Source organism: Antennarius striatus, chromosome 1 (genome assembly GCF_040054535.1).
Source record: "Antennarius striatus isolate MH-2024 chromosome 1, ASM4005453v1, whole genome shotgun sequence".
Classification (NCBI taxonomy): domain Eukaryota; kingdom Metazoa; phylum Chordata; class Actinopteri; order Lophiiformes; family Antennariidae; genus Antennarius; species Antennarius striatus.
The window spans coordinates 22,586,165-22,601,277 of NC_090776.1; the positions used below are offsets into that span (position 1 = coordinate 22,586,165).

At 38.0% G+C, this 15,113-nt stretch overlaps 1 protein-coding gene across 4 annotated transcripts in view; it reads right to left on the reverse strand.

Annotated features, from left to right (window-relative positions):
- nfat5b (nuclear factor of activated T cells 5b) overlaps nucleotides 1-14,464 on the reverse strand; it is a 29,875-nt gene extending 15,411 nt beyond the window's left edge. For 3 of the 4 annotated variants that reach the window (XM_068315887.1, XM_068315897.1, XM_068315878.1), the window contains exons 1-2: nucleotides 14,183-14,464; nucleotides 1,024-1,146 (exon numbers count right to left, since the gene is read on the reverse strand). In XM_068315887.1, the coding sequence (XP_068171988.1) occupies nucleotides 1,024-1,146; nucleotides 14,183-14,255 (196 nt within the window). In that variant the 5' untranslated portion in view covers nucleotides 14,256-14,464. Of the gene's footprint in view, nucleotides 1-1,023; nucleotides 1,147-14,182 lie in introns of those variants that run through there. The other variant, XM_068315905.1, reaches the window with a different exon arrangement.
- Nucleotides 14,465-15,113: the final 649 nt, after the last annotated feature.

A 15,113-nucleotide genomic window follows, 5' to 3' on the forward strand; every position in this document is an offset into this window, starting at 1 on the left:
ATAACATCATGCATGCAAAAAAAACATCTGTGGGTCATCTAAAGTGTATGAAACATAAATGTTTTAGAATTTCACCATCATGCATCAAATATAACAATCAAGATTATTTTCATTTACTGTAGAAATATACAGAAATTATGAGGCAACAGTGTGCAAATATGAATTTCTCTTGCGAACAATAGGACTGTACACCCCCTGAAGCTGAAAGCTAAATATCGCCAAAATTGTGATTATAGCCATAAAGCTCCCTAATTCTTTGAAATATTATTGCTGACACTGAAATAATAAGCTTTGTTTGGCTCTCCCTACTGCTATTGTGTTCTGTTTACAGTTTAAACCCTTACTTTGTTTTACAAATTCTTTTTAATCAAAATTAGAAAAGAGCGCCTCAAGTAACCCCCCTATCTCAAGTATGTGACTTACATTTCAAGACTTTGTTCCTGCTAGAGACGACAACAACACATAGTAAGTCACAAGTATTTGACAGACAGATATTTGGATGACATCTTTGTTTAGCAGTTTTGACTGATTTTTTTGACTGCGGGGCTGGGTACCACCACTCAATATCATTAATATCAAACAAAATAATCCAGTACTGGGGAGCATCTCCTTCAGTATTTGATTCATTTTGTATCCACATCAAGCAATAAAGTCACTATTTTGGTTTTAAGCCAATCTGTTATTTAATGAGTACTGTGATTGGCCAGTACTAAAGCAGCTGCAACCCAAACGGTCTGTGCTGTGGTGGATTTGGACGCAGTTCAACGTACCCGGATATCAACTGAGGTAATCTACTGTTTTGGTACCACTATAAGGGTACTGGTGGCGTAACTTTCTAAATGATACCCAGCCCTCTTCATGTGTGAGGGTCACAGAACAGCAAGCTGGTTGTCAGGCCCTACAATATGGAGGTGTTTCTTTGCTCACAGACAAACAGACTGTTAGCGGAGTGGTTGCTTCTTGTGGTGGTGCATGAAGGGAAATAAACCAAGAGCCATAAAGATAACAGGAGCACAATTGTACCTGAAGTTATAGCAGCCGGAGGGAGAGGCCCTGCCTCGCCGCCACTCTTTTGACTCATGATTTCTGGGTTCAGCCGAGTGAAGGAAGGCAATCGCAGCTCTCCAAGAAGGTCATACACCGCTTCTGTCAGGAGACACAGAGGGAAGTAAGAAAAAAATATTAAGTCACATGTTAACAGCAGGAAGACAAATCATGTGGTAGCTGTTACACCTTTTTCAAGTAATGCTGTACTCAGAAAAAAAATTTTTTCATTCCAATCAGTCCATATAAGTATTTTCCCTGTGTTGGCAGATGGATTGCCCTATTTCAGTTTTGTAATGGACTCACAGACTGCACTGAAGGGATTTGAGAATGTACCAGACTTAATTTATAACTTTGCTATGAAAATAACAGCTCATCAACTTCGGATGTTTATCTGAAATTAATCCGTAGCACAAAACCAAGAGTCAGAACAAAAACAACACCAAACACAATTATAAATTAAACACAGTCAGTAATTCATGCATCCTACAGCAGTAATCCTCCTCCTCCTGGATTGGTACAACCTTCAGAGGTCATCCTGTAGGTCGAACCAGTCATATTAGTGGAATAGTGAATGTACTGTAATTACATAGTTCTTTCCAGTCTGGATGATCATTCAGTGCTTTTCATATGGAATCCAGGAGCACAAAGCTAATCTGTTAACCAGTCACAACATGTAAGTTACAGAGCAGGGCCTGGGAATCAAACCACCAGCCTTTCAATAAAAAGGTGGCCAGCAGCATGCTGGTAAGTGCTGTAAACATGTATTATTTCTCTTAGATTGCTCTGAGATTTACATTGTGTCACTGTGTGACATTAACTCAGCAGAATATTCTAAAGAATGCATTTATTTAAATTAAACTCAAACAGTATAGCAGAGTTAGGTTTTGAATTGTTAGCTAAGTAAAACCAGACGTCTGATGATCTGTGAGGACCAAAGGAAAACGCAATCAACAATGTTCAATGTTTTGTCACCTTTAAAATCTCAACATTCAGCCCAATAAAGAAAAAATAATCAGCTCATTCATTTATAACAAAAACAATTGTTGGTTGGACCAGCTAGCACTATGTGTCATTTCCATTTAACTTAGCAAGATAGCCTTAAACAGGAAGGCATTTTCATTCAAACTAAAAAACAAACTCTGGGCTCTAAATGCATCTTGAAGAGATCGAACTGAATGAAGAAGAGCACAAACACGATGATTGACATACAAGCACAAAGTAGAACACGGCAAATAAACACAAGGTTTTATTGAAAGCAGGCAGCGGGGTTATACAAAAGCTTTTTATTTCCTCTGCACCTCCATCAGCCCCGTCAGGGGCATTGGGGAGGGGAGAAAGCCTTGAGTCAACAGCATGACAACACTTTTACTAGCAGCCTGATTCATCATCAAAATATTATGGTATGAACTTAGAGCTGCCCTTACAGTCGCCTGATTCCCTCCTCTGCCAACTGCCAGCTTTAATTACTTGCAGCTGAGTCCCGGGGTTTTGGTGTGTATATCAGACACTTAACCCCCCCATTGTTATCACTTGCAGCATACAATAGACAAACCTGGGACGTACTGAAACCAGCCCATGCCTCTTCATTTCCAAAGCCCCCCAGTCTCTTACAGCTCACTGTAGTAGAGAAGGGAATGCAGGTTCCCAGAGACGGAGCTTAAATCTGGACTAAGCTAACTCATATAACACTTGCCACACATGTACACAGGGTTCTAGTGTGGTTTTACTGGATATTTGCTTAGTCCTCAAAACAAAATCAACGGCACACATGCATGCACATGGGCACAAATGTCCATGTGCAAGCAAAAAACACTTTCTCTGACCCTGCATTTATATTGTACCAAAACCCCAGTCTTCTTAGGGACTGCACATGCAGCAACATGTGCTCACAGTGAGCAACACTTCCAGTAAACAGACAGCCAACCACACAGACAGAAAATATGTACTCTTCTCTTTAGCTGCAGTCTCAAATCACTGGCTGGCCTGTTCAAAGTGTTTCCAAACTCCCCTGACATTTTTTAAAGACTGAAAAAAGTTCTTATTTTGATGCATGTTTGTTTCCTCACAAGCCAACAGAGAGCAATTCTTTATTTGCAAGTGAAAAAACACTGCTCCTTTCATTAAGGAGGGGATGTAAAAAATAAAAATACCCCCCCCCCCTCCCCGCGTCAATAGCCAGAATATTAACCGACTCACACCATGATGCTGAAGCCTTGCTGTGCGAAGACTCAAAAAAAAATGTGATCAACAACCATCACATTAGGAGATAACATGATTGAATAATAATTAGATTTATTCTTTTTTCACACATTTAGATGAATATCAACTGAACCTAGCCTTATTAAGTGGACCACAACTTTAATTCACACTCACATTCAGTATAAACTGGAGGACAACCCACCCAAAATTTCCCATCAGACCTCTAACATAAATGTGGATATTTTTGGAGCTGACCGTTTATACTCACATCACATTTATACGGTATGTAGTTCGCATAAAGGTGAAGAAAGAAAGCACTCACCATGTGAATGGTGGGACTTACACTCCCATTCATTTCCCTCACATTTCACATTCCTGCTGCTTGCTCTTACTAGCCTGGCACCTGGGGCGTGGTACTGTTGTTTTGGATGAGTGACCGATTTAACTCCCTTTCAGTCCCCCTCCTCCACTCACATCTACCCCACTCTGTGTTGTTTACCGTGCTTTCAAACCATTTTCTGTAAATTTACTTGACCCACAGGTTGGTTGTTAATGAAATGTGGAACCCTGTCAAACATGCAATAAAGAAAAGAGCAGGTATAAGCAATAAACTACTTATGTCGAATGATACATTCAACAAGACACACAAAGTAAGCTTGGCAAAACATAGCTTAACAAAAAAACAATGGGGTATTTTATATTTAACGTCACCTCTACAGTTCATTTTGACAATATTCTCAGCAGCAAAAAAGGCAATAAAAAGTGAAGGGGCTCGCACGTGCAGCAAACCATGTGCAACAACCCTGAAATGTTTACGGCCAAGCTTACATGAAGGCTGCCAGCAACTCCATGGAAACACATCAGGGGAAAAAAATCTTCTGAGCTTTCTCATGTCTCATAAGAAAATGTGTGAAATTGTAAAAACAATAACCAACTTCAAAAGAATGACCTGGGCAGCTCAGGATATCGAATGAACACCAGTGAATTGTTGTGGAAAATAGCTGAGTTGCAGTATATCACATCATTATCTTAATGTCAGCAGCAGTCACTTTGGGTTGTAGCAGTGAAAATAATACCCTTTGTAATGAGTGTAAAACATTCATGCTTCACTAATTCATGACTCTTCAATCTGTAAGCAGCACCAGCAGCAAATTACTGGAAAAAATGACCAAACAGCGACACTTTTCTTGTCCAGCGTTGAATGGTCAACAGTGTATGACAAGCAATATAAAGCAGGACTTCTCATTGCCATGTTCAGTCATTTAATTTCTCAAGACAGGAAAAAAAAAACTTTGTCAGCAATAAAAGTAACTCCCAAAGCAGGGGAAGAAAAAACACATGACTAACATTAAACCAGGAAATCAATCAAATCTGCCCAATTTGTGTCCTCCAGATCAGAGTGGAACATGCTCCAAAGCTCACAGAGCACCACTGTATATGACATCATTATAAATACTGCTAAAGACTAAGTGACAGTCTGTTACTGTCAATGCATTATAACTGAATAGTTCAGATGCTCTAAGTGTGAATGAAATTATTTTTATAAACATTTTATACTGCAGATTTAGTTTTGCCGTTGGCATAGATGTGCAGCTCTTATTGCCTAAGATTGTATGACTGACTTAGGGCACCATCATCATATTTGTTTCTTTATGAAACGATTATAAAAAATGAATAATGGATGTCAATCTAATTTCATCATTATAATTTTTTTTGAGTCTGAAATATTTTTTTACCTAGTTTGCTTGGATGGTTTGTAGGCATGACTGCACCAAAACTGCAGCAATATCCCTGAGGAGAAATTGCTTATTGTGCACTTACACTGCTCCAGAACGTACAAGAGACTATATCAAAATACAGAGAAACTGTCAGAATAAATACCAGAATAAATAAAAGAATGTAAAAGTATGGGTATATACAATAACTAGTGTCTGAATTGATCCTCCTTCTCCTCCCCATCTGAGTGTCAGAGTGAATAGTTGCAGGGGCAGGAAAGAGAGGAGATGATGATGTCCCCAACTCCAATACATGGCTGGTAGGCGAACTGAAGAGGAAGTGTGGTTGGACCAGGTTCCAGAGGTGCTCCCAGATGAGTTTTTCAAAGGTTTGCATAATGTAAGAGAGCTGGGCCACACGTCTGTAGTTTTTAGCTCCACTTAGGCATGGTGTCTTTGGTGCAGGAACTAGGCAAAATGTCTTCCAGATCACAGGGACCTTCTGCAGACTCAGGATCACGTTGAAGACATGTCGTGGGACCCCACAGGGCTGAGAGGCACAGGCTTAAAGGGGTAGATCCAGGATTTGTGTATGTATATCTAATAAGGCGGCCTGGCAGAAGTCTCTATATATGATTTGGGCTTTACTTATTTCCTGGCAACATCACTCCCAAAAATTGCATTCAACTAAAATCAACTTCAACCACCAATAGCAATTTTGACACAAGTGTTAAAGGGCGACCATAAGGGCGACCATTGTGTAAGCGACCTCAGAAGAGTTTACACAGTATCTGTACTCCCCATCAAAATCTTGGAACCAAAGTAGACTTTTGGATGAAAAATTTAACATCACCCAAAAACAGAAGTCCAGTTTCTTCAGACAGAATTTATTTAAATTAGTATTGAGATATTTAAATATTTAATTTAATTTGGTGAAATGTATTGACTAGATTAAGGCAGACAATATATCATAAGTACTTCTCAGTATGACACAATTCAGAACAGCAAACTGCAGGCTCAAGAAAAAGATCAAGCCTGCAGTTTAACATAATTTGAACAGAACCTTGACATCAGAACCTTCAGAAAAGTAGGATTCATTGCAGGACTGTTGTTTTAGTGCATTTAATTTAGGTAGTAGTCCCTATGAAATGCCAACTGGAATTGCATTTACAGTACAAGCTGTAAAAACCTGTCAAAGAAGCTGGCTTATCATAAACTTGCATGACAGAACAGAAAAGACAGGTAAGGTTTTACTCTGCTTGAAACAACAACATAGAAGTTGTTTTAACAGTCATCTAGTTCTGTTATGTTTGAGAGAAGGTAGACAGCTGAACAGCTGATAGGTCTAAAACTACTGCCAAGACAGTGGCTTACCTCACAACAACCACATTCAGTCCATTCATTGGAATGAACCTTTAGCAGACAAAGTCAGACCTAAATCAATATCACTACCACATTACAAATTATGGGTTGCAAATCATCTAGACTGGAGCACAGATCAAAAGTAGAAAATACTTTTTTTCTCAACTTTTTTGAAACAAATCTATAAAATTGCACAAGTTGAATGCAGGTTACACAATATTATTTTTTCTAAAGTGTCTTAAAAAACCAAATGACGACAACAGAAATGACCACATTTGTGTTGAAATACAATCCTTACAGTAATTATAGTGAAGCCTAGAGCACAGTTGCTGCCACCATGACTATAAGCGTAGTGACATCATGATGAAGAAACAGAATTACCACATTAAAGTAGAGGGGATGACCAATCAATGACAGCCTCAATCCCACATCACGACTGCAAGACTCATTGTTTTAACAGGAGCATTATGTAGATCAGATGAATCATTAGTCAAAATAATCAAAAATATATAATATATTGTATGATAATGTACCAGACTTCAAATAAATTCCCCTTCAAATGAAATCCCTGACCATACAGCATACCTTAATCAACATTCTAACCTTAACCACCATTGAATCCAGGCCAAAAGCACAGAAAGTATTTGTTATAAACCTTAGTAACCTCAGTGCTCTGAAGTTGCAGCAAAAGGAAAATTTTGCATAATCTCAATCATCTTTGAGTTCTGACAGTTTATTGGAAAAATATCAAAAAGTATAAGACAAAAAACACCTGTAGGCGGTCCAACAGAAATTGATCATAGAAAAAAATAGTAGCCATAAGACACTGGTTTCGGTATAGATCTAATCAACCAGCATGTCTCTAAATTGCTGCTGCCAGGGGTAGAATGACATGATACAGATGAAAAAAAGCAGCTTCTTATCAGAACAGAGCAATATTTTATTCTAGTCAACGACGACGATGCTCATTCATCAAGAAGCATTACAAAAAGGAAATAAGATGATCAAATTATTAAAAACCTGTCGAGCAAGCAGAGCACAAACAAACCTTTTCCTCAAAGTTTGAGGGAGAGGTTTATAAAAAAAAAGAAAGTTATATGAATTGGCCTGGAAAAGGAAGACAGCCACCAAATTATGCAGTCAGTCTGTTCCAACCGGTAGAACAAAACAAATCCCATCTCATCTAAGCAACCACAACATTATTATTCAAAGTTATGAGGCAAGCAAAATTCTTCTGTTTGTCAAAGAAGATATAACAGGTCCGCAAAGAGAAATGTTTGCATGAAGCAGTGAAGACCTTTTTTATTTAAAGGGAAAAAAAACAAACCTCACGACCATGTGATGTTTACTTCGTTAAAAAAGATTTCTTTATTCTGTCATTGTCAGTCTATTCATCTCAAGAAATTATACACCGCGATAAATACTGATATTAAATGCTTGTAGAAAAGTTATAGTGATGACCATTTTCACCAGATTGTACAGTCCTGATCATCGTGTCATTCTTTCTATACAGTTTTTTGACAAAGTGAAGGTTAGCATTTTGTTTCCATGTAGCTCTTTCAGTCCTAAAAGGAACAGGAACGACCTTCAAGCCTCAGTTTACATGACTTGTTTCAAAAACAACCACCACTATCCTGACTTTACAAAACAGCCCACTCAGGATTCTAAGGGGTGAGGGGAGGGGGCAAGCCATCCACTTCACAACGAAGACTCAGTTTCTGTCACTGGATTAAACCATGACTGGATTAAAAATCTGTGACACAATTTGGCTCTGTGTTTACCAACACGCCCCAAAAGAAGAAGCAGAGGCAGAGCGGAACGAGAAAGAGAAACCTCAGAATGCAGAGGAATTTAAAACATGACCATGAACCAACACACACTCACACTCATGCAAAAACCAAAAAATGTCAGGCATGCACACACACATAGAGACACGCACACACGCGCGCGCACACACACACACACACACACACACACACACACACACACACACACGTGTATATAAACACTCCACAATCAAGAGTGAATATGTTAATAGAGCAGTTCAGCAGTGCTTGATGTGCCGACAAAGGCATTTCATTGTTGTCTGCAGGACAACTATGCTGAGGCAACAGGACCGGCCTCTTGCGACAGAGCACATAAAGTGAAGATGCAACCACCAACAGCCACCTCAAAAGAACTTAGGTGGTTTCTCTTTTATGTTTGTCCACACAAATCAACTAATTACAATGCCAACTTGTCATTGAGACCATTTCCTAGTTCTGGGAATAGGTGAGTCCGAGCAACAATGAATGACAGAAACAATAACACTTTTGCCATACGAAGAAATAAAGGTTCAAAACCTGCAGTTCATCTTCGTAGTTTTAAAGTTGTTGACTCTATTCAAAAGAAAGTAACAAAAGATAGAATAGCTGACTTTAAGGTAAACATTTATAAAACACTGGAAAGATCAACATGAGTCAAGTGGCCCTTCAAAATTCACAATAGTACAGTCAAAGCATGAGAATGCAGCACAAGAAACCTAAATCCAAAAGCATGAAAAGCAGGGAGCTTTTTCAAAACAAATGCCGCTTGGAACAAAGAGCAACTGCGGCTGCAGGTCAGATCAAGTCTGTTAAAACCGCACTATTCTCCAGATTTATGCCACATACTGGGTTTCCTTCACTCTCACTTACTGTACAAGAGATTCACTCAACTAGAAAAAATATTAACTGAAACACTTTGTCTGATTGTGGTTGATTTATTGATTCCCCATTTGATAAATAAAGTATACTTTATTAATAAAGATTAATAAAGTATACTTTCTTTCTTTCTTTTCTTTCTAATTGTTTGGGCCAAAGTACAGCAAACTAGCAAATTTTGGTCAAAACAAGTGAATTGTGTCCCTGTGACCTATGACCCTGTCACTGAAAACTAAAAAAAAAAAAAATAAATAAAAAAAAAAAAATATATATATATATATATATATATATATATATATATATATATATATATATATATATATATATATATATATATATATATATATATATATATATATATTTTGGACACCACTTGTGTATTTGGATATGACTTTTGTGTCAGTAAAATGTGTGACCTACTGAATTAAGTTTCTTCAGAAATGACGGTTTATTTTGCAAAACGCTAATGATGCAATAACAATTCACTGTTTATAATGAACAACCCTTGATCCAGAACACACATCTATAAATGTAGAAAATCTTTCCCCACATTCATTCATTCATTAAACACATAATCGCCTACTTTTATTACCATGTAAAAACAGGATTTGTATCAGAAAACGGAATGAGCAAATGAAATCACAGAGTAGCATGAAGTGGAAACAAGTCGAATTTCTATTTGACCTGGGGGTGGCTTGCAAAGACGGCAAAGGAGAATGTCGTAATATCTGCTGATGGTGTCTTAACTCACTGCAAACAAATCCAAACTGTTTCCAAACTTGCACACAAAGGAGTGGCAAGAAAGAGACATCATAGCACTGATGGAATGTGCCTACCAAAACAAGCACAACAAGCATTAAACAATGACAACTGATCAATTCAAATGAAAATTAACTCCATAACACCAACATGAACAAGAAAAATAGCACCGGGCAACCTGAAGGCCGAGAAGCATGAGGGTTGTTACTAAACCACACAAATATACACGGAGTAAAACTACCCAAGAGAAAATAAAGTGTGTTTGTGGTGGCAAGAGAGGAAAATGTGACCTTTGTTTTTAAATGAAACCATGGGGTGGTAACTTAATACAAGGTTGAAAGGACTATAATCCTCCAGTAGCTAATGAATGATCCAAAGGTCCCATAAAAACATGCACTTAAAGATCTTGTGACCGGCTGTCATGGTCCACATTTTTTTAATTACCTATTGTGACAGAGTTCAACATAAACTGAAAGCCAACCGTGAAAAAGCCTTCATACTCAAGCCTTACTATAAAAATATATCTACATTTTTTGTTAAAGGTTTGTGTTTATACACGCTTTTTAAAAAAGTTTGAATTACGTGGAACAACAAGGTAGTTCTTCCCTTCGGGGATCAAACCAGTATATAAAATTTAAAAAATTTTTTTTTTAATTTAACAATAGTAAGAAAAGTCATGCCTTGGATGGTCTGTGAAAACAATCCCTTCTAAAGATCATATATTATATTATCCATTTTCTCATTAAAGATTTCATGGAACAAGTCATTCTCTTGATCATCTACTGTATTCCTCCGATACAGAACTCTGCATGCTTTGTAAGTGGGAAAAACTGTAAAAGTAATTTAAAGAACAGAGTAGATCCACTGATTGCTGTTATAGCTCATCAGTTGTGGTGTAACCTTCATGCAGAATTTATAAATCAGCATTGTTTTTTAAGTCAAATATTCTTAACATTATGTCTATTTTTAATCTTAAAATGATTTTTTATGCTGCACAGAGCCAGTTACATTTTGTGAAAATTTGGATGAAGGGGCAGATCCAGGAGTTTTTCTCTATTCTTTATTTAAAAACGTGTATCTTGACAGCGCTCAAGGCTGATTTGGGAAAGGCTTGACTGAGTTAAAGGGAGATGTTTGGCCTCAGTGGAGGTATGTATCTAATAACTGTCATTCTAGTTATTATTGTTATCATCTATCCATCCATCCATCCATCCATCCATTCTCAACTGCCTATCTGGAGATAGGTCGCAGAGGCAACAATCCAAACAGGGATGCCCATACTTCCCGCTCCCCAGAAACTTCATCTGGAAGGATCCTAAGGCATTCCCAGGGCAGAGACATAGTCTTTCTCGAGTGTCCTAGGTCTTTACTGAGGCCTCTTTCCGGCAGGACGTACCTGTAACACCTCATCAGGGAGGTGTCCAAAGCTGATGCCTGAGCCACCTCAGCTGGCTCAGCTCAGTATGTAGGAACAGACGTATCGGTGTAGAAGCTGCAGTGATGCAGTCGTGGTATAGGTCTGTTGTGGTGAAGAAAAGCGAAGCTCCTACTCTCACCTGTGGTCATGAGGTTTGGGTCATGATTGAAACGACAAAATCCCAGATACAAGCAGATGAAATGAGTTTCCTCTGTAGAGTGGCTGGGCACACCCTGAGAGATAGGGTGCTGTTATCATTGTTGATATTGCATGTGACAAAGAGGGAAAATGATTTCCATTACCTTGAAAATGACTGGATGAGTGGAGCATGTGCCACCAAAAAAATGCATCAAATTTGGGATAAAATGAAGAAACTTATCTTAGGCTATATTTGAAGAATGTGTCTTGCATGCCGGCATTTAAGTAATACATTTTCTTAAAATATGATTATATTCCATATTCAAGACACAAGTTTTTGATGCACCACAAAGTGTTTTTTTAGTAAAGACTTTTATGAACTAATGAGGGTATTACACAAATTATGCCTGAATTATGATATGGGATATACATTTATCTATTTTTCAGTTTTCCTGTTAAGTTGCTAGATTCATAGTGTGTACTTGTCCAAAAATAAAAGCAATAATGTATATTAGTCACATCTATTTACTTTCTATTAAATCTCTTTAATTATTCATTAACACTGACCAAAACTCAGTAAAACACTAATAAGGTCCAGGACAAAATATATTTTTCTTTAGCTGAGGCCAATCAGTGTTTGAGCGTAAAATTTTCTGGATTTCTCCATCAAGACATTTACAATCACGTAAGTTTCACTAGGCTACTGGGTCATGACTAAGCTACGTCAAAAGTCCACCTACTGATATGCATGACAAAAAAGACACTGACCTGAGACCTGAATTACACATTTATGAGCTCTAAATACATTGTTACCTTATTTATTTCAGGCGTTTTACCCCACGTATCTTTTCTTTCATGATCAGATATCTACAAGCTTTCAGGGCAATCAAATATTCTTCAGTGCATGCCGCAAAGTTTGTTTAACATAACAGAGTCAATATTAATGGAGTGCTATTTAGGCTCGAGTTTACACACAGAGCAGCTAGACAGTTAATAATTTGCCAGGGTTTTGTCGGTGTCAATATGAGAAAGAAAACCCAAACTATTTCAAGATATGTGCTTTTTAATTTTTAACTGGTTTTAAAAGAACATTAATAATGCCTTATTATTCACCACCTTTGAGGTAAAACTGTTGGGAAGATATTTTATGATGTTCATTAATGCGTAGTCAAGCATTCCCAACCTGAGAGCTATTGTTATAGCATGTTAGTTTTCCTTGGTATTCCCTGGACCTTTCACATGCTAAAAATAATTCCCATTATGATGTATCTGTCCAACCCAGCAAAACTGACAAACCATTTTCGTAAAAATACAGAAAAAATGGAATTCAAAAAGGATTATTTCTTTTCATCAACGAAAAGAAAAGACAAGTTAATGCATAGGATATGAGCAATTGAAGATGGACGTAATAATAACAACTCTTGTAACATGGTATGAGAGTTGGCCATGTCAGCAAAATCTAAAAATCCTTTCAGGCACAGCCAAGTCACCAGTGGTGTCAATATTGTATGATTACTGAGCAAACACACTGCAAAACAAGAAAAATCTCAATCGAATGCCAGCTGATTTAAATGATGCACGCAACAACTGATGTTTAGTCCACAGGCAACAGGCTTTTTGAGCCAAAGGAAAATTAATAATAAATAATACAGGTTGTCAAACCTTATTTAAGATTGCTTGATATTATTTACCTTCACAATTGATCTCCAAGTAAAATATTATGATTGAGGCTCATTTTATCATAATTAAGAGTCAAAATAATCTGTATTATTATTTTGGTTGTTTTCAGTGTAACGTTACTCATTATTGGAAACACCCATTAGCCATTAAATGCCTACAAAAAATCAATGGATGGACTTGAAAGGGGCACCATCTATTTGTTTCAATACAGTGGGAGGTATTATACACCATCACATTTTGTTTTTGCAACCCCTCAGTACTCAGAGAAAAGAATGGGACAGCACATAATTATATTCATGATGTCAAAGTGTTGTGTCTGGATAAAACCAAACAAGATGTTTATAACAGTTCCACAGGAAGACCACATGCAATTTATTAAAGATAGATGGATCGAAGGATAGATAGATATTTCTACATGTATATGTACACACACACACACACACACACACACACACACACACACACACACACACACACACACACACACACACAAACACACACACACAAACAGCACACAGCACTCCTTACTGGTAGTGTGCGAACAAAATTTCGATGGACGGTACTTGTACTGTATAATGACAATAACGAATTTCTGATTCTGATATATGTGTATGTGTGTGTAACATGTGTGTAATAAAAGAGGTAAAAACAAAGCCAAATAGTACAAGGTTGTCATCAAGAAAATGCTTTAAAACAGCATTGTATTCTGTTTACACGTTGTTGTTTTTTGGTGTGTGTAGGTCATTGGATGTGTTTTATTTCACAGATGGGATGCAATCATTGCTCTGATGGGGCCCGGTGTCCCTCTGTCTACGCACATGTGATTTAAAATCCTCATAATAAAGAAGCGTCCTGTTACTGCCCTGCTCTTCATTTGACGGGGGGGGGGGGGTAAACTGGTCTGACCGGTGTGCAGCAGCTCCTCAGTACCAGTTTGAAAAAATAAATACAATCACTCTCCACTTGCTGCAGAAATGAAAATTCAGCCAGCCAGCGGAGTGGGAATGTGTGGTCAGAGGTTTAGGAGCGACCCCTGCACCGGTAACAGCAGACATGCGACTGAACACGGACGCACAAAGTTACGATCAAACAGATACGTGGATAAATTACACAGAGCAATAAAGAACCCGCAACAAACAGCAACTTTTAACCTAAAACGAAACAACAACAAAAAAATGTTTTACCTTTTGAGTATAAGGATGTGGAAGAATTCAGGTCGAGGTCCCCGCTGAAAAGGGAGATAAAGTCAGAGGGCATCGCAAACCCTCACGCTGGGAACCCGGACGCCCGTCACTCAGACACAGCGTGACGTCCCTCCAGCAGACGTTCTTTAATCTCTGTGGGGCTGAAAGTAAACCGTCTGGCTGGGCTTAGAACAACTTTTGATTCCTGACTCTGTCTCGGTTCACCTCCTCAAATGCCCCCACTGTCATTTAAGTGAAGAGTTCGATTGGAACCGCCTTCTGCGTGTGTTGTCTTCAGCATAAGATCCGAGCTGTGTAGGGCAGAGGACACGCCCACGCGGACACGCCCACACGGACACGCCCACACGGATGACGTAGTACGTCCTGACTGCGTGGAGATTGCCATTCATAATGTAGTGTGTTCGTGTTTACGAAGAGTTCTGACCTGCCAACATGATATTGGTATTCATTTTCAGCTTTCTCAAGTTTTTATAAAATATACTAGAACTAATTTACTTCCTCATATTTACGGTAATTGAGAGAAATGTAATGAAATACAGAACTGCAATATGTTGCTGAAGATGCTTTAATCTGCACTACTAGGTATTGCGCATTTCTGACAAATTAAAAAAACAAACAGCTGGTGATATATTTTGGTCAGATTTATGCAAAAAAGTTTCAATAGTATCAATGAATAAATACATAATAGAATAAAAGTAGGTCATACAAGTCACTTGACTTTAGAACCAAAAATGTTTTTAATGAGGAAAAAGCTGCAGCCTCAGTTCTACTTTCTCTATGTTCCAGCTTCTCTGAGCAGCATCATGCAGAGAATGGAAAATGATCACTATCATCAAAATTTTAATCTAATCTACTATGCTGTCACAGCAGCATAAATAAACACAGCAGCTACTGCAAACAATAAATAAAG